Raw genomic sequence first — 25,819 nt, 5'->3', positions numbered from 1 at the left:
CCAATATTCATCTTTTTATGGATACCCCAAAACGTTCACACTCACTGCATGCCAAACATTCTGTTTGTTATGCTGACAAATATTTGTCAAGTTTATCCGGACATGATTAGAAATCGACATAGATTTCAGACTGACTTGCCAAATATTTGTCATCATGACAAACATTTTACTGAGAGCTTTAGAAAGGCAATTGGCAAGCAGAAATATTAATCTGATCCGATGAACAGATCTGTTTAATCAGACGAAACAGTTTAAAAGAAAACCATTAAATGTTTTATTAAAATTAAATGTAAATTTCATTCGACCTGTATAATAATGCTGATGCATAAAAACGTGGCACATGGTGGCGTGTTAATTGCCTAGTATGTGTGTAGATATCAGACAATAATAAATACTCAGTCTCACTCGATGTGAATGTGTGCAAAACAATACGTGGGAAAGAGTTCGTGGGAATAGATGGCGTGTGTGGGCTCTTGTTCCTTATGATATGAAATTGGGCTCATCAGTACCCGCCAAGTTACGGAGTACGACGGAGGTCTTTGTAACCTAGTAGGGAAAGTTCGGTGTGCATATGCACAGCATGTGAAAGATTTTGTTCGAAAAATGTATTGGAGGTAATCACTTCCTTCGGTGGGGTTTGAATCCACGACCCAAGCATGCTAGAAAGACCTCACCGAAGAAAGTGATTACCCCCATTACATTTTGCGAACTCAATCTTCCACATGCTGTGTATATGTACAACAATGCAACATCAGAAGTTGGCTTTCTACTCCTTCCGGTGTATTCAGCATTCAAAATAGCAACTCAGAAAATATAGAGGTATTTATGCCAAAGCAAATTTGATCTGATTATTGCGTAAGTTTTCAAATTTATATATGATAGATCACTACTGCCATCTAGTCCAGTTACAGTCGCGTTTGAGCTGTAAACTACATAAAAAAGATCATCGCGCCATTTTCAAATGGTTGCTTAATGCGTATTTCATGCTCGCTCAATACACTTGAATCAACTGATCGAGTACATATTTATACTCGCGATGACTGCACACCTTTTTGAGGTGCCATCCAATCGAGCAATGTCACTAATGTGGACTAATGTAAATCACGAACAGGGATGCCAGATGCAATTTTTATAAGTCTGTATCAATCTCAGCAAAATGTATTTATTTGTTTGTATGGAGTTTAGAAGGTACAGAAATTGGAAAATTATTTAAAAAAAAGACCATACCCTTTTGACAACTTCAATAAATGAAAAGTTGTAAACAAGATCTGACAAGGTTTCAATAAATAAAAAGTTGGTATTGGACTTCCAGTCAAATACGTCTTACTGAAGACAAGTAAGGCCACTGTTGAGGTTGAAATACGTATTCTTGAAGTTACTGTAAAGTTACATGGGTTAATGGGATAATACTAGCTCGCCTTATGATAAGTGAAGATATTACACTGAAAACCTTTAAATGATGTTGTTATCAATATGTATGTTGTTAGATCAACATAAATTCTAGACCAACATTTGAAAAGGGCGTAACAGCCAAAATTTATTCCTTCTGATTCTTTGTCTACATACAAAGCTATATATGTGGACGGAATTAAGAAGGATTACATTTTGGCTGTTACGCCCTTTTCAAATGCTGGTCTAGAATTGATAATATGTTTGCAATTTTCGTACTGAAAATCCGTTGGAAAGTCCAAAATAGTTCGGCTCGGAGGTGTGGCGAGGAATAATTCTATTTGGAAACCCAAAAAACGAAACGGACGTCTTTTAGGTTTACAAACGAAGATCCTTTGGTCTTTCGAACCTTTTTGGGCTTCCGAGCGGAACTCTTTTTGGGCTTTGCTATTACCTTTTGCGCTTTCAAACAAAAACCTTTTGGCTTCTAAAAGGACTCCGTTTGAAAGAAATGTCCAAAATAATTTCGTTCAGAAGTTCAAAAGAATTCTATTTTAGAAGCCCAGAGAAAGGACTTGTTTTAGGTTTACGTACCGAGAACTGAACTAAACTGAACGGAGCTCTTTTTGGCTTTCGGAAGAAACTCTTCTGGATTTTCGAATCGATTCCTTTTGCGCTTCCGAACAAAATTATCTAGGGTTTCGGTAGGAAATCCCATAAGCATGAATGAGAATGATTTTGTTCAGAATTCCGTTTGGAGGTCCAAAAGGATTACGTTCGGAAGTTTAGATAATTCTGTGCGGAAATTCGTACGAACGGATATCTTTTTGGCACCATAGTGGAATTCTTTTGGGGTATCGAACGGAATCGTTTTGGGCTTCCGAATTGATTTATTTTGGGCTTCTGAATGGATTTTTTAGGCTTCCGATTCCTTTCCGTTCGCAATTCTAAAAGGATTCTGTTTAAAACCCAAAAGGAATCGCGTTCAGAAGCCTAAAAGGCTTCGCTCGGGATTCCAAAATGATACCGTTCGGAAACTTTATAGAATTCCGAACGAAATCCCATAACGATTATGTTTGAAAATCTAAAATGGGTCAACTGGAAAGCCCGACAGGAATCTGTTTGGAAGCCCAAAGTTTTTTGAAAACAACAAATGTTTGTAGCTTCAATCAAAAGTGTGTATAATTTCTGTAATCTGTATGGTGTCTGTATAGAAGAACAAATGTCTATATGTCTGGCATCCCTGGGAATCTATTTTGTTTCTCTTGAACAGATGAAGCAATCAATAATTATTAGTGTGGCAAAGGTTGACCAATAGCATACTGTTTGGCATAAAAACAAAATAGTAGGAACCAACCACCATGTCTATATGTCCTAAATTTGAGAGCGATTCAACTATCTGTAAAAAAAATGGATTAAAGCGGGCGTGAAGGTATTTTTTGGAGCAAAGACGGTTGAGATAATTGGAGTGTGCCCTATGCGAGGAAATTTTTATGAGACGGATGTTTGCTTGTCGCATGCATTTGCCAATCTGGGCAAAGCTGAAGGAAACACAAGTTTATGGCATCGACGGTTAGGCCACCTCGTACAGTGAACGTTCGCTAATTGTGTTTTTTTAGTTGAGGGTGAAACCCAATTTGGGGTGAAACTCAATTCAAAAAGTAGCCAAACGTTAAAATGTGATTCAAAACCGCGTTGACGTTTTATTTTCGCTTTTGACGGGGTCGTTAAACTTAGGCGCGTTAAGTTTTCTTTGTTCAATGCAGAAAGTAAACAATGTTGACGGTTCGTTTACGTTTACGTTCGACGGGGATATATCGTGCCCAATTAGCGAGCGATCACTGTAATACAGAACCATGCGAAATTATCGAAGATGGTGAAGCCTGAAAAACTAGAATCCTCAAAAGGCATTGTCATGATCAGTTCAATGACACACGTCTGAGAACTACAATATCGCGAGACCGATTGCACTTAGATATATGTGAACCGATTGCATCAATGGCTTGGAACGATTTGAGACATTCTGTTTCCTTCGTTGACGATTATAGCCCGAATTCAGGAGAAGATCGATGCGATTCTCCGGCGGCAGCAGGTCGGATTCCATGCCGGAAGATCCTGTGTCACGCTCCGTATCATTTGGAGCACGTCAACGAATTCCACGAGTCCCTTTACTTGGTATTCATTGACTACGAAAAAGCTTTCGACCGTCAATCGCAAATGTGGGGCGCCCTGAGACGCAAGGGGGTTCCTGAGAAAATCATCGGCTAAATCTTAGCACAATACGAGGCCTTCTCGTGTAGAGTGCTGCACAATGGGGTCTTGTCCGACCCTATCCAGGTTGTAGCTGGTGTGAGACAAGGACGTATTCTATCACCGTTATTGTTCCATATCGTAATCGACGAGATTCTGGTAGGACCGATTGACCGTGAACCAAACCGCGGGCTGCTATGGAAGCCTATAACCATGGAGCACCTAAACTACTTTGAATTGGTTGATGACGTTGCAGTCCTCGCTCGCCCTGTTTTACGCTAGCGAAACATGACGTGTATCAGTGGAGAACACTCAACGGCTGCAGGTGTTCATCAACAGATACCTGCGGTGTATATCATAGGGGCCTGGTGCTCTCCCAACTGGATATCAAACAACGAGCTCCATCGTCGTTGTCACCAGAGACCGATAGCAACAGAAATTCGGGATCGGAAGTGGTGCTAGGTCGGCCACACCTTACGCCGGGGCGGAAACGAAATCTGTAAACAAGCATTAGACTGGAACCCAGCGGGACATCGCACTAGAAGCCGACCCAGAGGTCCCCTTTTGGGAAAGGAGGGCTCCCATACAAATAAAACACCAATTTCTACATAACTCGAGAACTAATCAAACAAATGGAACCAAATCTGGCATGTGGAGGTTTTGGAAGGGAATATATGTTTCGGTGATGTTTTGAAACCCCTTTCAAAACCCCTAAAGAAATAAAAAAAGTCCATCTGATTTCTAACCTGGCAACAGATTAAAGCGATAGCTGGACATCGCTCAGGATGGAGATCTTTCAAGTCGGCCCTTTGTACCACCGGATGTGTACAGGACCCATAAATAAGTTGGCGATTATACAATTATACACAAAGAAGCGAAAGACCGAAGTGTTGGATAAATTTCGAATTTACCCCTACGAAGCAATGGTAATAGCTGAGTCAGGAAGCCGACTTTTGAAGTTGACAACCGATTGGGGTAGATAATAATTCTGCAAAGTTTTACCTCAACAACAATTATTGTTTGGGGCGCGAGATGTCAAATTCAATGAAAGAAATTTTCCGTTCATGACAGAAACAAAAGAAGAGCCTGAAGCTCCGTTATTAAAATACGATTTGCCGGACGAAACGATTACTACTGGAGATCCGGTTTTACAGGTTGGTTCTTGGTTGAGCACGAGGGGGGAAATCTACTAAAAATTAGCTGGACTTGAGTATGAATTTTTCGACCCATGATTGCATGAGGTAAAGCTTAGAAGGACAGTAATGCTTCTATATGTTTTGTTGATGTAAAAACTTTGATGCTTAACAAAAAAAATAAGTTAATATTCCCGGGTTTAGACCCAAATTATTGTTAATTTGAGAAAATATTACTTATTTATGTACTTCTGCAGTGAGCATGCATGACAACAAAAAGAGACGGGAGGAATTGGGCCCGAATCAATTGATGAAAAATGCGTCTAATATAAGTGCATGTTATTAATAATGAAAGGAATATCTTACGCTTAACATCTTGCATTCAAGTATGTTTTCAATCATTTAGTAATCTAGGTTCGATCATTTAGTAGTTTGGCAATAACTAATTTCAGAGGTTGAATTTCAAAATGTGTTGCATGTTGGATTTTTAGTTTTTTCTACAACTCTACCCACATTGTCGGCCGAACATTTGCAAAGGTGGCAGAACTGTACACCCGCCTGAAATGTGAAGCAACAAAAGTTGGACTGGTGGTGAATGCGTCGAAGACAAAGTACATGCTTGTGGGCGGAACAGGGCGCGACAGGGCCCGCCTGGGAAGCAGTGTAACGATAGACGGGGATACCTTCGAGGTGGTCGAGGAATTCGTCTACCTCGGATCCTTGCGAACGGCTGATAACACTGTCAGTCGTGAAATACGAAGGCGCATCATCTGTGGAAGTCGGGCCTACTACGGGCTCCAGAAGAAACTGCGGTCAAAAAAGATTCACCACCGCAACAAATGTGACATGTACAAGACGCTAATAAGACCGGTTGTCCACTACGGACATGAAACATGGACATTGGACAATGCTCGAGGAGGACTTGCAAGCACTCGGAGTATTCGAGAGACGGGTGCCTAGGACCATCTTTGGCGGTGTGCAAGAAGACGGTGTGTGGCGGCGAAGAATGAACCATGAGCTCGCCCAGCTCTACGGCGAACCCAGTATCCAGAAGGTAGCTAAAGCCGGAAGGGTACGATGGGCAGGGCATGTTGCAAGAATGCCGGACAGCAACCCTGCAAAGATGGTGTTCGCTTCCGATCCGGCAGGTACGAGACAACGTGGAGCGCAGCGAGCGAGATGGGCAGATCAGGTGCAGAACGACTTGGCGAGCGTGGGGCGTATTCGAGAATGGAGAGATGCGGCCTCGAACCGTGTATTATGGCGTCAAATTGTTGATTCAGTGTTATCTGTTTAGATGTAGACTAAATAAATGAATGAATGACAACTCTTCCCAAGTAGGTATAATAATAATGACGGAGTTGAAGCGCCAGTTGTAATAACTTATACTAAATAATAACACAATTTTAATCATTTAGTTCGAGTTACTGCTACTAGCGCTTTAACTCCGTTATTATTGGAATTTAATCAACGAACTATTTGGCAGAGTTTTAGAAAAACTTTTGCACTAGAGGTCAACCATACAACAAATTCTGAAATTCAGCCGCTGGAATGAGTTATTGACAAACTTCTAGATGATTGAACCCAGATTACTAAATGATCGAAAACGTCCTTGCTTGCATTTCAAAAGCACGGGCAGCAGGGACTATGTCCAAGGGCTTGACGATCCCTCCCCAGGCCATCTGCGAGTTGTGGGGCTTGCCTAGGATGTGGTGGGGTTTGACAGTGGGCCCTGTTAAACCTCTATAAAAAGCTGCATGTATCCGCAAGTAGGCCCCACCAAAGCGACCGTGTGCCGCTCAAAGCGCACAAGCCCAAGTCCTGGTGTTAGGTGGGACGCTAAACAGCCCTGACACGACGGCCCTCCGACGAGACAGGAGGTTTGCGCTGGCCCAATAAGCCGCCTAGAAAACCAATCATTACGAACAATATAAGAGATAATGCGACTCGATATAATCGGCAAAGACCTGGGCGACGAATACAGGATCACGATTGGAAGCTTGGAACATGGAATTGCAAGTCGCTAGGTTTCGCAGGTTGCGACAGGATGATCTACGATGAATTACATCCCCGCAACTTCGACGTCGTGGCGCTGCAGGAGATTTGCTGGACAGGACAGAAAGTGTGGAAAAGCGGGCATCGAGCGGCTACCTTCTACCAAAGCTGTGGCACCACCAACGAGCTGGGAACCGGCTTCATAGTGCTGGGTAAGATGCGCCAACGCGTGATTGGGTGGCAGCCAATCAACGCAAGGATGTGCAAGCTGAGGATTAAAGGCCGTTTCTTCAACTATAGCATCATCAACGTGCACTGCCCACACGAAGGGAGACCTGACGACGAGAAAGAAGCGTTCTACGCACAGCTGGAGCAGACATACGATGGATGCCCACTGCGGGACGTCAAAATCGTCATCGGTGACATGAACGCACAGGTAGGAAGGGAGGAAATGTATAGACCGGTCATCGGACCGGATAGTCTGCACACCGTTTCGAATGACAACGGCCAACGATGCATAAACTTCGCAGCCTCCCGCGGAATGGTAGTCCGAAGCACCTTCTTTCCCCGCAAAAATATCCACAAGGCCACATGGAGATCACCTAACCAAGAAACGGAAAACCAAATCGATCACGTTCTAATCGACGGTAAATTCTTCTCCGACGTCACGAACGGCCGCACTTACCGCAGTGCGAATATTGAATCCGACCACTGCCTTGTTTGCAGTATGCCTGCGCTCAAAACTCTTGACGATGTACAACACATGTCGATGCCGAACGCCACGGCTTAACATTGGGCGGCTACAAGACGGTAGACTAGCCCAAGACTACGCGCAGCAGCTGGAAGTGACACTCCCAACGGAAGAGCAACTAGGCGCAGCGTCTCTTGAAGATGGCTGGAGAGATATTCGATCCGCCATTGGTAGCACCGCAACCGCTGCACTAGGCACGGTGCCCCCGGATCAGAGAAACGACTGGTATGACGGCGAATGTGAGCAGTTAGTGGAAGAGAAGAATGCAGCATGGGCGAGATTGCTGCAACACCGCACGAGGGCGAACGAGGCACGATATAAACAGGCGCGGAACAGACAAACTCGATTTTCCGGAGGAAAAGTGCCAGCAGGAAGATCGAGACCGTGAAGAAACGGAGCAACTGTACCGCGCTAATAACACACGAAAGTTTTATGAGAAGTTGAACCGTTCACGTAAGGGCCACGTGCCACAGCCTGATATGTGTAAGGACATAAACGGGAACCTCCTTACGAACGAGCGTGAGGTGATCCAAAGGTGGCGGCAGCACTACGAAGAACACCTGAATGGCGATGTGGCAGACGAAGATGGCGGTATGGTGATGGACCTGGGAGAACGCGCGCAGGACATAATTCTACCGGCTCCGGATCTCCAGGAAATCCAGGAGGAGATCGGCCGGCTGAAAAACAACAAAGCCCCTGGAGTTGACCAACTACCAGGAGAGCTGTTTAAACACGGTGGTGAAGCACTAGCTAGAGCGCTGCACTGGGTCATTACCAAGATTTGGGAGGAGGAAGTTTTGCCGCAGGAGTGGATGGAAGGTGTCGTGTGTCCCATCTACAAAAAGGGCGATAAGCTGGATTGTAGCAACTACCGCGCAATCACATTGCTGAACGCCGCCTACAAGGTACTCTCCCAAATTTTATGCCGTCGACTAGCACCAACTGCAAGGGAGTTCGTGGGGCAGTACCAGGCGGGTTTTATGGGCGAACGCTCCACCACGGACCAGGTGTTCGCCATTCGCCAAGTACTGCAGAAATGCCGCGAATACAACGTGCCCACACATCATCTATTCATCGACTTCAAAGCCGCATATGATACAATCGATCGGGACCAGCTATGGCAGCTAATGCACGAACACGGTTTTCCGGATAAACTGACACGGTTGATCAAAGCGACGATGGATCGGGTGATGTGCGTAGTTCGAGTTTCAGGGCATTCTCGAGTCCCTTCGAAACCCGCAGAGGGTTACGGCAAGGTGATGGTCTTTCGTGTTTGCTATTCAACATCGCTTTGGAAGGTAATACGAAGAGCTGGGATTAACACGAGTGGTAACAATTTTCAATAAGTCCGTCCAGCTATTTGGTTTCGCCGACGACATAGATATTATGGCACGTAACTTTGAGAAGATGGAGGAAGCCTACATCAGACTGAAGAGGGAAGCTAAGCGGATCGGACTAGTCATCAACACGTCGAAGACAGAGGCAGATGATAGGCAGAGGTTCAAGAGAAGACAATGTGAGCCACCCACCGCGAGTTTGCATCGGTGGTGACGAAATCGAGGTGGTAGAAGAATTTGTGTACTTGGGCTCACTGGTGACTGCCGAAAATGACACCAGCAGAGAAATTCGGAGACGCATAGTGGCTGGAAATCGTACGTACTTTGGACTCCGCAAGACGCTCCGATCGAATAGAGTTCGCCGCCGTACCAAACTGACAATCTACAAAACGCTAATTAGACCGGTAGTCCTCTACGGACACGAGACCTGGACGATGCTCGTGGAGGACCAACGCGCACTTGGAGTTTTCGAAAGGAAAGTGCTGCGTACCATCTATGGTGGGGTGCAGATGGCGGACGGTACGTGGAGGAGGCGAATGAACCACGAATTGCATCAGCTGTTGGGAGAACCATCCATCGTTCACACCGCGAAAATCGGACGACTGCGATGGGCCGGGCACGTAGCCAGAATGTCGGACAGTAACCCGGTGAAAATGGTTCTCGACAACGATCCGACGGGCACAAGAAGGCGAGGTGCGCAGCGGGCAAGGTGGATCGATCAGGTGGAAGATGACTTGCGGACCCTCCGTAGACTGCGTGGTTGGCGACGTGTAGCCATGGACCGAGCCGAATGGAGAAGACTCTTATATACCGCACAGGCCACTTCGGCCTTAGTCTGAATAAATAAATAATAATTGCATTTCAAAAGCACTTGCGCACTTTAATTTTATCATCTATGCATTATGTATTAAGCAAACGCGCACAACTGCTTTTGAATTAATTTTCCATCCAATACAAGTGTTCAACCTAAATTAATCAACTTTTGTAATACAAGCCTACAAATAATTCCGCTGTGCATTAGGCCTTACGCTAGCCACTACATCCCCCCTACTAGCTACTAATTGTATAGATAATCCTACTCATATTTTAATCCGAACGATAGAAAGCATGATCAACAGTATTTACAAGTGATTAGAATTCCAACTATCCCATCTAGCTGCGTTCCTATTTATAATTCCGAGTGTTTTGTGATGTCACGACCATGTGAATCTGACATTGATTTATTTTATTCGGAAAATCGAACAAAATTCCGGAGAGATCGGACGGATCCACCTGGTAAGAATCAAACTTAACTACTTTTGAGTAACAAATAGGTCGAAAAGAGACCGTGAAACATAGTAATCAAAATATAACTTAGTACTCTAAACAGAAGAATGGGTGGAGAAATTAAATTAAACGACGTATTCAATGACAAACAGAGGCATTCTTGTTTTGCGAGGTTCTATTGAACAGAACTGAAAAAATAGAGATCAACGGAGAAATAAAAAGTAATCAACAACTTAAGGAGACGACTAACGGAAGAAAAAGCTGTCTTATAGCAAACTAGTTATGCCGATTTAAAAAATAAAATAAAATGAGAAAAGTAAAACAATAGCAGAATTCAACAAGAGCTCCTATCATGTGTTAGTGAGAAGTCAGAAGAAAGGTGTGTTCTGTAGACCAGCTGAGCTGAATTCCTACAGTTAACGTGACCTAAATTCGTAATGATGATAGTAAAGAAATCCAACACTCACCGTAATAATCCGTGGCATGGGCTAAATCGACGGGTAGAGTATAGAGAAGAAAATGAAACAATTAGTATACATGTAAATACCATCGGGAAACAATTTTACATATATATCAGTCTATGCGATGCAAATGTACATGGGATGGAGTTTTTCCGCATTTTTTTCTTCGCAATAAAAACCTAAACCTTTACGAGTCCGACACAAGCTGAGGGAAGTGCGCTGGGAAAGCTAACCACAATATAAGCAACAAAGCAGTAAGCTTGCCGGTATTGACGGCGATAACATTGAGGGGTTTATCGGGCATCTTATGCGTACATTGCTTTCCATAAAACCCCAAATGTTATGCCCGACATGATTAGAAAATAGCGATTTTGTGCTGGCCTAAATGTAACTAAAAGGAAGAAAAAATGGAAAACACTCCATCGCAACCGAGGGAAAGCTGCGCACTGCTTCGATTGATTACAAATAGAATACATCTATGACATATAGATTGATTGATAGAATCGAAGTAAGAGGTAGAGAGTAACTGTATAACGCAACACACTGTATATATGGGTTTAGGGGTATATGTTGGTACAATTTTAGCTAATATACTGGTTTAGCGTTGCATGATTGTTTACCTTTACGGGGTCTCCACCAATCCTCCATATATCCTGATAGAGGTGAGGAATGGCAAGAAAAAACTGTATTTGTTATTTCATTTCAATTAGTTGTCTTTGCATTGTAGTTGGAACGATATTAAGATTATCATTACGTTTAATGAGACATTTAGTTGGTTGATTCACATCATTGGGGAGTAAGTAAGGTATTCACAACACTAATTCGATGCAATATATATAAGAAATCAAAAATCATTGGATATTTAGTGACAGTGTTGAACTTGTGTAATAGTAAGCATTCTGTAATAATGTTTGGTAGAATAAAGCTCCACGGTCCTTTTTCAACTTTAAACTGTATAATCAAATATGCCTGCTCGACAATACTTGTTAGGTGCATATACAAAATAAACATCTGTATGCTCGATTGGAAAGGAACGCCATTGTATTTGGCCATTAAAGATCGAGAATATCTCTGCATTTCCAGAATTGACACGAGTGGAACATCTTTTGATGGAAAGAAACGACGCGACAGGATAATCTAAGACGAATTACATCTCCGCAACTTCGACCTCGTGCGCTGCAGAAAATTTTATGGACGGGAAAGAAAGTGTTGAAAAGCGGACATCGACCTACGCTGTGGCATCACTTACGGAATCCTCGATCCATCTCTCAACGGATTCGAGCCCTTCCTTCCAGCGACCAGTAGCGGTTTAGATCCTGCGTCTGAGTTGGGAGATAAGGTCTTTCGAACTCTATCTATCGGCGAGTACAACTAGTGTTCAACCGTCACCCTACCCGTTAGTGTTCCAATTTCCACTCCATCCTCTGAATACCCGAGTTTTGATGTCAGTATGTACAACCAAAAGGTTGGAGGGATGAAGATCATCAACCAATCATGTGTTGGCTTGGGAAATCGATTGTAAGTGTTTCGACTATGTGTCCGATTTGGGAATCTCGGGCTCATTCAGTAGCTGCTAAGTTGCAAAGGCTGAGGTCCTTCGTAGTTTAGTTGGTTAAAAGCACCAGTCTAGCGAACCGAGGGTCGTGAATTCGAGTTCCATCGAAGGAAATTGGTTACCTCCCATACATTTTCAAATCAAAATCTTCCACATAATGTAGGGGAACTGCTCCTGGATTTCATCTCATGGCTCCGATGTTCATCTCATCAAAAACAAAGCAATGGAAAGGAACTTGATTTGTTTCTTAATTTTGTGATTTTTTCAGCAGCGAGCACGCATGTTTACAAAAAGAAGCGACCAAATTGCTGCCGTATTTCTTTGTTTCACGGTGAGATGAATATATGTTCAATGAGATAGAGATCGGAACATTTCCCCTAAATACATATTCACATTTGAATTATCAGAACATTGTAAATCAGCGACATGATCGCTCAGGTAAAAAAAAGGAAAAATGTACAAATCGGTGATCGGATAGTTTGCACAAATGGGTAAGGATGCATGCATTTTCCAGCGTCACGCAGAACGGTAGTTCGAAGCACCTTTCTGCCACGCAAAACTATTCACAGGCTACACGGAGATATCCAAGAAACGACACAACAAATCGACCAAACACGTTCTAATCGGTGGTCAATTTTTCTTGGATATCACAAATGTCCGCATTTGCTGTAGTGCGAATATAAAAATCCAACTACTACCACGTCGTAGTATTATACCTGCGCTCGAAATGCTTGTCGGCGTACAACACGCGTCGAAGTCGAACATCGCGGCTATAAACAAAGTTTATCGCAACCTGATATAAGTGCGAAAATAAATAAAAAGAGAACCATTGCAATAAAACGCTTCGCTTCCTTTCAATTGGATTGCCATTGGGGACGATGATTTTTTGCTTTGCACGGCTGTAAATAGTAGGTAATTTGTTTATTTGTTTATATGATACATCAACAGGCTGTATTGGGCCCAATGATGCTTACTTATAAAAAATTATAAAATGCGAAATTACATTGTATGGTCAAGTATCATTAACGACTATTCCTAAAAAAGAACTGAACCTTTGGCGAATAAGTTGACGGGACAAGTTAAAAAAAAAAAAGAAATGCAACTCTGTTGTAGTCTTTGAAGACCGCGATACCACCGAACATACCGTAGTTCGTTCGGTGCATAGGAACCCTGAACATCGTTGCACCCTGGTTGCATGTGATAGATTTGTTACAAACGGAAAGGGGTTACAGATCAATCAAACGGCAACGGCTTTCATAGCTTGGAAGACGGAAGGGATTTTGCCACGGTATAATCTGCGCAATGCGAATCTCAGAAAACGACGCTAAACGAATTTAATTCTTTCGGCGCCGTTATTATAGTGTGGAGGCCAGACGACCGAGCAGTACTCCAGAACGGAACGAGTTAGGCAACAGTACAACGACTTTAGACAGTAGATGTCAGTGAATTCTTTGGCAATCCTGAAGATGAAACCCAAAACCTTTGATGCTTTGCTGACAACGTAGGACACGTGCTACTTAAAGATGAGTTTTGAGTCTAGAATAACTCCCAGGTCCTTAACCCTCTCTCGCCCATAGTGTCCATATTTTTTTAACCTTCTATCCTTCATCGAACTGGTCGTCACTAATTTATGGTTTACAATGGGCGAGTAGAGGTTCCATGATGACTAGCTCGAACAACTTGGCAACAGCAGACAATGAGGAAATTTGCAACGTCCCGTCTGTTACATTTCTTATGAACAGGGAACATGTACGCTATCTTCGAAAAGATAGACGGAAACATTCCTGACATAATCGAAAGTTGTAAAACAAGGAGTAACGGTGTCCGTTTTCAGAAATACGGAAGGAATTCCATCTGGTTCGGGGTTGTACGATGTTTTCAGTTTCAATGCAACTTCGCGAACTAAATATTCCGACATTGATATCAACTCTGCTTATAGCTTGGCCGGAGATAGGAACGAAGCTCATAGCATTTCGTATTTGGTCTTCTGATTATCTTTCATTGCTGAAAACACTGGCGATTTTTTCAGTAAACAGTCTACTGATGTCTTGAGAATTAGACGCCAAAATTACGTTAAGCGTTATTCGCGAAGGAAGGCTAGATTCATTACGTTGCTCTTTCACGTACTTCCAGAACTATTTAGGATGTGTTTTCAGCTTCCTGTTTAGTCCACGCTGATACGAGATGCAGCTTTTGTCAGTCCGCTTGTATTCGTGATTGATTTGTGCGTAGTGCCGTTTCAGGGACAATGTGCGGTACTTTGAAAACTTCCTTAACGCCGCTCTTTTATACGACTTCAATCGTCGCAGACCACTTGTTTGCCACGGTGTGTGGGGAGGGTTATGCTTCACTATTTTGGGAACATGTCTGTCAACGATATATGACAGTACATACATATATTTACGATATACACAGTACAGCAGAGGAGGATGGTGATTAACTAGTTTTACCAGAGGTGATGGAGCCTCGCATATGAACGGCGCGACATCTTGAACGCTGACAAAAGATAAGTCTAAGCTACGTCCAGTCTGGTTAGTTACGTGATTTATTTGCGAGAACGTGGCGGAGCTGTGATTGTCTAGAAGGTACGAGGTGTTCTGTTGAATGGCAGAGTGGCGTACATCCGGAAAGAGAAATCTATTGGAAGAATTCACCCAAGAAATTCCTGGGAGGTTGGCTTCTGCTTTTTCCAGAATAGTGGAAACAGATTGACAATGAGTTTCAATGACGCTACGTTCGCGAATTTTGTCCGGTGGAATATACAGCGCACAGAGGAACAATGTATGATCTCCGAATTCGATTGATGTCCACATCTGTTCCAAGCAGTTCCATGCCTGATTCTCGATTGAGTTGGAGTGAAATGTTTTGACGTAAACTACATCTAGGGGAAGGGGAAGCCTCGGATACAGGGTGTAAAATGAAAATTTAAAAATTTGGCACCGTCACGAAATAATGGTTCTTTATCTTCCAATAGATTTTAAAGATTTATACCGTGACCTGCCCTAATTCCGCGCATCGCCTAAACCGTGGTTTTCATAAAAAAAGCAGACCCTGGCTATCATGGACATCACATTATTTGGTGAAATGTTCAAACATAATATGTTGACGGTGCCCAATCGATTCGCAAACCCACCACCAATTTGCCAGTAGTATTGAAACTTTTGATTATCACCGCTAAACTATTGAAAATGTAAGTTATTTCATGCATCATGCATTCCCTTTACAGCGCGTTCCAATCATTGGTAATTGCCTACTTTTAGGGTATTATCAATTATTGAACTGAAGTGTATGAATGGGGCAGCCCGGCTGCTGACAGTGCGGTTCCTACTTTCTCACAGAGTGCGAGGTGCTGGTGAAGCTGGGTGGTAGTGTCGTTGCAATGGTTCCTTCTCTTCTATATAGAGCGGAATAATTGGTTCAGTGTACTAAATTTGGTTTTAAGTAGTGTAGTACATCGAGTGGTCAAGTCTTGTATAGAACCCCAATTTGTTTTAACTGCAACTAATACGCCTCCGCCTATAGCTTTTCGACTATTATCCTTTCAGGGATGGCTTTCAGGTAGCAATCCCCGTTTGCGACGCAGATTACAGACCATGTCGATTGAGCATGCGAGGAACATCGCGGATCCAGATCTGCACTAACTAAACATCTTCGATTCCGAGGAAGATAACCAAACCCTATTAGAGAAGTGTTGGGTTGTCTTGGTCCTAATCCTCTCCCGCCCATGGTGGCCGTGGAGCAAAAAGATATTTTAGTTACTAGATAAAGATTGTCGCTTCGGTTCCCTTTGTTCTGCTGTCCGAAAAATGTGTGGTATAAAACTGTCAAATCGTATGTATTTTTCCTTCATTGACATTTAGATCCCCTATCCTCGCCAGCAAAAGATGTTCCGGACAGCGACGACAGCGACAATCTTTATCTAGTAACTAAAATATCTTTTGTGGAGCATCACCAAATCTTGCACCTTCTAACCTTTATCAAATTGTTAAAACAACAAAAAGCAATATCTGGCACATCTTTATGGTTCCATTAGTTTGCAATTAAATATAATCAATTTTGAGTGCAAATAGTTAGACTATTGAAAACAATCAAAACATTTTTTTCGTTTTTCACTAATTTTAGCTATGCTAATTAACTTTTGTTCTAGATTTTTTCTCAAAGATGATAACTTCCTATTGAAATCGTTAAGGGCAGAAGTAAAACCGGAGCTCGTAAGTACACCCGCGCGTGTTATTGACAAACGTAAGTTATATTAAATAGGGGGAAAGACGGCTTTGGCAGGGGGGGTTCTGTCGACCAAATTTTATGAAATTTGGCCACAATGTTCTTTGATATGCAAAGAATGTTTAGGCCAAATTTGAGCATAGTCAGACATAAAAAACCCCACTGCCAATAATAGAACAAAACCTGCCAAAGCCGTCATTCCCCCTAGTAATATTTGTGCCGTTTATTAATTTTTCGCTTCCGGACTACAACGAGAGGTTTTGGTCCCCTAAAACTAACAACAATTAGTAAAACATAAAATACAAAACTGGGGATCGTGTGTCATTATCATTGGCGGAGACAAAGGTGGGGCACCACACCACCATTGTTTACAATTAATTGAAAATTTGACTTTTCCCATCCCTGCTCAGAACTCCTAAGTCTCCAAACTAAACTGCTTACCATGTAACTAATCAGTAACTGTAACTATCAGTGGTGCAATTTATCAACAATGCCTGCTGAGTGTGATTCTTTTGTTTTGTATTTTTCTCTGCTCCTCTTTGCCTATGACGGTGCCTTTCAGTCAGCAAGGCAAAGCAGGAGTAGCTTAGCAAACTCGGTTTGCCAACAGCGGGCTGAAGCTGATGATCATTCGGCACAAATTTCCTGTCATTGTCTTTCAAGTGATAGTATTCACCCATGCATTTATATAGGGCCGTCGCATTCACGCAGCAGCGAGTGAACTGAATGGCCTGTCACTGCGGGCTGCGTGTGCAATGAGAAGAGAGGTCTTTTGTTTAGTTTATCTTGGATTGTTGCTGCTAATCATTTTCAGTTTTCACTGCTAGGAAGTGAGTGTGAAGAGGAAATGGTATCAATATCTAACAAATTTCAGTCACTGAGACTGAGAATTCGCACCACTGGTAACTATGCTACGAAGGATCTCCTCCTTGAACCTACCATGGGCCGAAAATCTTCTTGATAAAGAGAATAAAAATTCCGTCTTGAAATACCTATGTCAGATGATCAATATCCGAGGTAGGTATCGTAGGTATATAGGTAGGTATATTAGCTTATCGTTGGAAAATGCGTGCTTTCAAAGAAGGGATCAATTATCCTTTTTAAGCTCACTCCAGACTAGTGCGATTATTTAAAGAAGGAATCATATCCAAATCGAGCAAATTCAAGCATGATGTCTTGTTTTGCCTTGTTCCGAACATATGCATGCATTTAAAGAATGGATAATTCCCTCTTCTTCTTCTTCTTCTTCTTATTCGATTGCTCTACATTCCAACTGGAACTTGGCCTGCTTTTCTATGCCCGCCATTGCATGAGTATGTATCTTGCTCGCAAGGCTACTGGAGACCCCAATTCCCTCTAGAAGGAATCATATTATCTCTTGCCTTAATCCGCGTAAATGCATGTATTAGATTTTAAAGAAGACATCATATCCTACTTTGTCTTTAAGAACGAAATCATATGCTCGATTAGTTTATTTCCACATTACCATTCCATTGGTTATATGGGGCACACACTTGTGGTATTCGTACCATGGTACAAGACGACAAGAAAATAATTTCAAGGCTATCTTTAATGAAGACAATAATTGGTATGGCACTCATTTCAAGATTTTTGTAGCATGGTATGAATACCACAAGTGTGTCCCCCATATTACTCATCCACATACTTTTAATAAAGGGATAGTCGTTGTAAACTGTATTAGAGGTACCTTCAAAATGAGGTTTTGGAAGGAACGTGTATAAAAAAAGAATTGCTTAGAAAGGACTAAAAGTTTAGCGGGACCACAATTTATGTAACTGATATGTTTCTTAGGAATGGGTTATTTTGGGGATTATTTTCCGGAGAATGGTGTATTCAGGGAATGTCATTCTGGGGATTGGTTTCTCAAAAAAAAAATCTCTGGAAAAAAGTTTCTCAAAATATATCTCAGCTCCATTACGCATATATGCAAATACTCGGCAAAGTTTTAAATCAAAATTTGCTGTCATGTTGTCAATTATTTGATTACACCAGTTGATCTCGTTTTGAATGGATTAACGGTTAACACAGCAGAAATGAGAGCATATTTTTACAGTGTAAAATCATACTGGAAACAAATTTTACTGTCAACGAAATCAACATTACTATTAAGGCCATCCCGCTGGTACGACACGAGTCGTATGACCATTATCTCGTACAAAATCAATCCAAAGTTCCGCGAAGTGGCATTAAATACCAAATGGAATTCTAAGAATAGTGCCACAACTGGTACACTGCCGTGAATCGCATATTTGTCCCATCTTTGCTGGGTTTCCTATTCATATGGGACAAATATGCGATTCACGGCAGTACATGTGTTCCTATTATGGATTAAGCAACACCCACCCTACGGCATCATTACACGCATTGCTGCAAGATGCGGCTACCCCAAATGACAAAAAGCCGTTTGAATAGAAAGGCGCCATTTGGCATAAAGATCGTTTGGCATAATGAAGAAAAATGGTCGTAATGATTTTAGGGGCATTTGGCATAAACATAAAAATAATTTTAAAAAAACTCTAGGCTTATGCGTGCTTCCCAAGAGTCATTTGTCTCATTGGTGAGAGTTTTTAAGGAATAATTTACTTTCGTGATTTAAATGAAGAAATATTGTACTAATTTGCCTTATCACTGAAAAAAAAATTTCAAACAAGTATTCATTTACTCTTGCCATTTTACGGGCAAAAGCGTCCTTCGAATGGAGGATCCACGTTAATAGAATTCTTGCTTAACTTTTCAAAAGGACCTAAGTAACATTTTTTGCATGAATTAATTTGAATAGCGCAAACAACAGAAAAACCTGAAAGCTTTTTATTGCAGTACTCAAATAAATTCATGAAAAAAATGTTACTTAGGGCCTTTTGAAAAGTTAAGCGAGAATTCTTCCAGGCAAATACGTGCGTTCTTTCGCGTTATAAGAAGAAATTATGTGCTTTAAAAGATGGAATCATCTGCTCATTTATCTTATTCCGATCGTACGCGTAGAAAAGAAATCTTATACACTTTGACTTTTTCTAGGCGAATATGTTCTTTTGAAGCACGGGTAATTTACCTTTTTGTCATTTTCCGGGCAAATGCATACTTTTAGAGAGTAGTCATTTACTCTCTTACCTCATTGCGGGCAAATGCGTAGTTTAAAAAAAACCCGGTCATATACTTTTTCTCCTTATTCCGGGGAAACGCGTACTTTCAAAGAAGGTGTCATCTACTCTTTTGCCTTATTCCGGGCCAGAGCCTAAAATATTCATCTTCATGAAGCAACTTCGTTCCGAATTTTGACAAACATCGCATGAATATTCAAAACATAGAATGACATAGTCAGCCGACTACTCCACAAACTCATTCATTCGACTGTCACTGAGTGTGCTTACTATGTGCAAAAAAAAACATTATTAGCATTGTTTATATTGATGTTTACCGTTAAAAGGATGAAAATCCGATTCAGTTCTATAAGATAAATTACTTTACTCATTTAAAACGTGTTCAGAGTTCAGATAATTTATCAATTTGCAGATTGTGCATAAATATTCATTGACTAATATTCAACCGAATATTGACATTCCAGAGCCGACTATGAATGTGTCTAGAAGTGAGCTGACAAGTGAAGAAAGATGGACTTCACCAAAAAAAATCGATTATTTTACACTCTGTTCCGGGCAAATGCATACTTTTAAAGAAGAAGTCATTTACTCTTTTGCCTTATTCTAAGTAGATGCATATCTTTAAGCAAAAAGTCTTCTACTCTTTTTTCCTTATTCTGCGCAACTTCGTACTTTTAAAGAAGGGATAATATTTTTTGCTTTTTCCCGGACAAATGCGTACTTTTATAGAAGGAGTCATCTACTCTTTCGGATTATTCCGGGAAAATGCGTGCTTTAAAATAAGAGGTCATCTACTCTTGCCTTATACCGGGAAAATGCGTACGCTTAAAGAGGAGGTCATATACTATGTTGCCTCATGTCGAGCAAATTCGTACTTTAAAGAAGGGGTCATCTACTTTTTTAGATTATTCCGAGCAGATGCGTGCTTTTTAAATAAGACATCATCTACACTGGCGGAGACAGAGGTGGGGCACCACGCGATGCAATCACACCATTGTTCTCGAAGGCTATTGTTCGTGCGCTTAGTGGTGCCTCACCAAAAAACAAAAGCTGGCTCCGCCAGTGGTCATCTATTCTTTTGCCTTACTCTTATCAAATGCATACTTCAAAAGATGAAAATCATATATTCATATAAGTTTTGTTGTGGGCATTGTGTCAAATGGTTGTTATACCAAACGGCCCACTGTATTGGATATATCTTTTCAACGATTATGCCAAATAGCCTTTAGACATTTAAGTCGTTATGCCAAACAGGCCTTATGCCAAACGGTATTCCCATGCAAGAGACATACGATGGATGCTCACCACATGACGTGACGTCATTCAAATACGATATTTTATCTTCTCGGATAGTCTTTTAACTTTATCGAGGCTTTCCCAAACAGTAGATGATTCGAGTCGAAATTTTTTACGTTACAGTTTTTTTGATAACAGTTGTTGATATAAACATGTACCATTAGTAGAAATAACAAAAATTGTAAAACAAGTTTTAACAACAATATTACGTTATATGTCTTAAATATTTAAGTATGAGTACATTGGTGCCATGTCCTACTTATTGATGAAAATAAGATGCATTGTTGGGCATTTGTACTTTGTGTATCTGGAATGAAATAAAGCCTAGTGAGTGGTCTACAGCCTCCTACCCAGCAATGCCTGACCATACTTCCCCGTGTTACTAGCTACGAGCAAGAGCAATCAGGTTGTCAGCCTTTTCGGGAACTTTGGTCGTATACCAACAATTGAGAGATGACTTGCTTATGTAAAACAGGAGCGTTTGTTTTCATGTGACGAGCGGCTGACAACAGCTTCTCTTCCCAAGTTATGATAGGTTCATCGTTTCAGTTTCAGTGAGGGACTCGAATGGTCTCCCGAAAGTTTAGTAAGGTCTATCAAAGACATCCGTTACGGTATACTTAGAAATTTTCATATTGGTTGTGCAAAAAAGTATATAATTAAAATTTTCTTCTGAAATATTCATCTTGTACTCATGTTTTTTAAAAATATTAATTTCTACTTCTCCCCCCTGAACACATAACTTAGATTAATTTCAGCAACGTTGTCTGAATCGCCAAAACTAAAAATGCTAAGAAAACAAAACACAACTTATTTTTACATACACAAAAATATACAAAAAAAAAAGAACAGAGAAATACGAAAACATTTCATGATTGTAGTGTTGAATCGAAGGCTTCGACAATGAACTCCACACACAGGGTTAAATTATGGACATAATGGTACTGAGTGCCTTTCTGTTTCTACTTGGAACTCACAATAAATGTAGAGAATGGAAGAGACAATGGTCAAAGAAGACAAACTTACCATCGCGTTCGTGGCCTCCGGTACTGGTGGTTTGTGTTTGCTTCGAGTACACCACGGTTTCCTTCGGGGGAATGTTCGTTGCTTGCACCGACACCAGACTCAGGTTGATCGGTTTCTTACGGTTGCTGCAATATGTAATAGTTTCGTCAATAAGGTTGCTCGTTTCCTGTAGGTCTTATACTGACTTTTGTCCGTTTAGGTTTGGTTGTAAGCTGGCATCCGGAGTGTGATTGGCTGATTGGTCGGATGTGGCCGAGTTCACGGAAGATAGCGACGAAAGCACTTCTGATACGGGTGCTACGCCCAGGGATGAGAGCATTTCATCCAGATCCCTGAAGACAAACAAATTTTTAAATAACTTCACAAAAACACTAGTAATAAACTAATGGTTAATAACCTACTTTCGGGTGTTGCCTTCCGTATTTCCCAATTTTCCGGCTGCCTCCTCCAGGTCTTTCATTTCCTTCTCCTTGCGGCGCCGGTCCTTCTCCTCGCGGAGGGCCTGCAGTTTGGCCTTTTTCCGCTCCAATTCCGCCTTTCGGTCCATTTTGGAAAGTTTCGCAAACTGCTCTAGTTTCTCCAGCTTTTCTCTGTGGTTTTCGACGACGATGAGCGCAACAGTGGTTTATTGTTGACAAACATTCACGAAGCGATGATGACACATCAAGCATGAAGAGAAATAAAGAAAAAATGTTGACGTCACTTTCGCGGCTGCAGTTATCGATTTTTCACTTTGTATATGTGCAAGACGTAAAAAATGAAGGTAGATGGAAGGTTCAATTTAGCACTTGCAGGAAAGCCAAACTCACGAATTTCATTAGGCTGAACTTGAATAGAAAGATGCAAACTATAAACGTGGAATAGAGTAGCTTGGAAAATCATAGCAGCAGGTTTCCAAAAGCATTGAGCAAACGAAAGAAAATTGAGCTCTAGGTTACAGGGCTGATAGCGAGGCCTTTTTTGTAGCAATATCAAAATGGCTTTACTTGTTTCACTTTGTCAGATATTGAAATATTTTTTATTGTGTAACATAAGGTGGTTGCCTTTTGTAGTAGGAATTTGCATTACAATGCAATTTTGCATTATAAAATCATGTACGTTTTTGTTGAGAACGATAACCGGTTTACATTTATTATCGGGACAACGAAGCATTATACAAAAAAAAATTTAGAAATCTAGGTTTAAGCGGTTGAACCACAAATTAGCATATTTACTCGATTTTCTCATTTTTTAATAATAGATGACAAAATGTTCAACCCCACGGACCAAACATATTGAATTTCATTTCTAATACCACATCATGTTCAATTTCCATGTATGTATCTGATTTTTTTCGTGGCACTGATGGAGGAAAAGCTCGGTTAGTGCTAGGTAGAGATACTTCTTCAACAAGCTATAAAAACATTCTATAAAAAATCACTATTTTAGTAACATAGTTAACTGCGAATTGCAATATCAAATACATTGTTCGCTACCAGCCCTGCACTTAACGGAGACAGAAGAAAAAGTAGGCTGTGGCTCATCCGAACACTTTTTTCACTCGCAAATTTTGCATAATCAAACACTTCGAACTGGGGTTATTTACGTTTTTCCTGTACTAAATGCACCGAAGAAACTATTGGGGGTTATTTTCCTGCTTCCTGAACAGTTAGTTGGGGATTGATGGATGAATAATTTCTACTTTTGTATTACCAAAGCGGAGTGAAAAACGAAACACGCACTTCGCAGCGCTTACACTTGACTTCTGGCGATCGACACGAAATCAAAATTTAGTTCAATGCACAAGATTAAGGTGCTTCAATTTTCACTTTTGTGATAGTATTGAGCTGTTTACATCGATTTGGTTAGGGGTGATCAGTATTTTAAATAATATACCTTAATCTCATTCTTAATCTCATCAACGATAAAAGATTTCCCATTTTTAGACTCAATTTTTTATATTGCGCATAAGCCCCAAAATTTTATTCCCACCTTTGGGTTTCCGCGCCGAGCACTCAGCGCCATTCTCGGCGACAAGGAGATAGTCGTCAAGTTGGTACTCCTGATTTTTTGACAACTGATGTCGATTGGTTGTGTGAGTGCACCGGTGTCAAAAAATAGAGCTTTTAGCTGAAAATTCAATTGTCAAATGCACATTTTGACAGTAATATAGATGTATGAGTGAATAAAATGTGTAAATGCTCTATCGCGGAAGCAGTCGCTGAAGACAAGTGTCAATGATTTCAGTGACGGAACGAAAAGTTTCAATGCAAAAAGCAATATATTTTTCTTCATCGCACGGAGAAACTCAATTTATTGTCTATCCGGTACAAATTTATACCGCTTTTTATACCGAAGTTGGAATTTTCTCCAGATATAGGTAACTTTTCCAACTTCGGAAGTAGTGCGCTGGATTCGCCTAAAGATGCGCTTAACAACGCATCAACTAGTTTGACAGATAAAACTTCGGAAGAAAGTTCGGTTCGGAAGTCCCGACTTCCGAATTCCAACTTGGTGCTACGCCGACAATACTAATTAATGGTTTTGGTGCTTTTATATGCCATTTCATGAGACAGATTCGATCAGCTGATCGAAATTTTGAGTGGACGGCTCGGCTCGGTCTTTGTTTTGGTAAATTTGCATGTAAACCATCATCATTTCGTCATCATCATCATCATTTCATTTCATTTTCGCAAATGTTCCTTGTAAAATGTAAATATTAGTATTTGGTCTCCTGTCATTTGAGCTATAAAATGGCTTATATGCTCTCTCTTTTTCTCTGTGAAGAAAATTTTACCCATTTTTTAAAGTTCCGCGGCATAACTCATTGATAAGCATATTCGGGACCGATCTGCGATTTGGGCGTAACTTATTTTGTAAACAAACATTGAAAGATAAATTCCTGCTAGAGCAAGCATTTCCTGATGACACCTCGGTATGCATCCGACCGAAGCTCTTCTCTTTCAAGTAAGGAAATAATTTTTGGAGGAAAACGCTTGTTTTCAACGGAATCCACAAAACAAAACAATGTTTGTGTACGAAAAAAGTTTCACCCAAATCGCAGATCGGTCCCGAATATGCCTCTGAACTTCAAAAAATGAGTATATGGGTATATATATATATTTTTTGGTGTCGAGGAAGAGATAGGATAGCACATAAAAGTACCCATTAATAAGTAAACGAAAATCTATTTGTGGGAAACGTTTGCTTTTTTTGCTATGCACTTGAAAGAGAAAGATGCGTTTAGACGAAATGGACTAAGATTTGAATTTTAAATTATATTGATTTCTCGCTTAAATTTTCAAAAGGACCTAAGTAACATTTTTTTCATGAATAAATTTGAATGGCGCAATCAACAGAACAACGTGAGAGCTATTGATTGCAGTATTCAAATTAATTCATGAAAAAAATGTTACTTAGGTCCTTTTGAAAAGTTAAGCGAGATTTGTTGAAAATGAAATCATTTTGAAAATAAATCTATATTTTGTGGAACACCCCTATTAACCAATACACCATCAACATTTTGTTCCCCAATGAAAAATGCTATAGCAGCGGTCTGTCATCGTAGCGTTTCTGAATGGACAATCAAATAGTGATTTGTGATGCCAGTAGATTTTTAAAATTCAGAAAGGCGAAAGTCAATAGGGGTATAGGTACACTTAACAGCGTAGGTTGCTGTGTATCTGAGACCTGCTCGCTCCGAAATCCACAACATGAGACCATACTTACTATTTAGTAACTAGCACATTAATGGATGTGGCAAGCACCATTTTCATGCGCTAGTTACAAATATAAAACCAAACACTACCGACTGCGACATGTCGTATTCCATCCGAAAACGGCTGAATGGAATCCGCCATTGAAGAGCGGTGCGACTGTTCGTTTTAAAATTCGACAACAAACTGACGGTGCAATCTTCGTCGTTGCTACTCAATCCGATGGCGCTACCAACACCATCTCACACTGCACAATCATGCACTCAATCATGCACAGATTCTTTCACGATAGAGATCAGTATTAGTGCATATGCTAAATTGA

General features: G+C 41.0%; 1 protein-coding gene across 15 annotated transcripts in view; it reads right to left on the bottom strand.

Moving 5' to 3' along the window:
• LOC134205359 (cytoplasmic dynein 1 intermediate chain) overlaps positions 1-23,615 on the bottom strand; it is a 40,459-nt gene extending 16,844 nt beyond the window's left edge. For 4 of the 15 annotated variants that reach the window (XM_062680558.1, XM_062680549.1, XM_062680551.1 and 1 more), the window contains exons 1-5: positions 22,204-22,392; positions 21,988-22,134; positions 21,803-21,927; positions 11,203-11,235; positions 10,589-10,609 (exon numbers count right to left, since the gene is read on the bottom strand). In XM_062680558.1, coding sequence (XP_062536542.1) covers positions 10,589-10,609; positions 11,203-11,235; positions 21,803-21,927; positions 21,988-22,134; positions 22,204-22,349 — 472 coding nt within the window. In that variant the 5' untranslated portion in view covers positions 22,350-22,392. Of the gene's footprint in view, positions 1-10,588; positions 10,610-11,202; positions 11,266-21,802; positions 21,928-21,987; positions 22,135-22,203; positions 22,393-23,387 lie in introns of those variants that run through there. The other 11 variants (XM_062680559.1, XM_062680552.1, XM_062680555.1 and 8 more) reach the window with 5 other exon arrangements.
• Positions 23,616-25,819: the final 2,204 nt, after the last annotated feature.

This window comes from Armigeres subalbatus, chromosome 1 (assembly GCF_024139115.2).
Source record: "Armigeres subalbatus isolate Guangzhou_Male chromosome 1, GZ_Asu_2, whole genome shotgun sequence".
NCBI classification, from domain to species: Eukaryota; Metazoa; Arthropoda; class Insecta; order Diptera; family Culicidae; genus Armigeres; species Armigeres subalbatus.
Note: the sequence above shows the minus strand (reverse complement) of the source record. Positions and strands in the feature narration are given on the sequence as shown.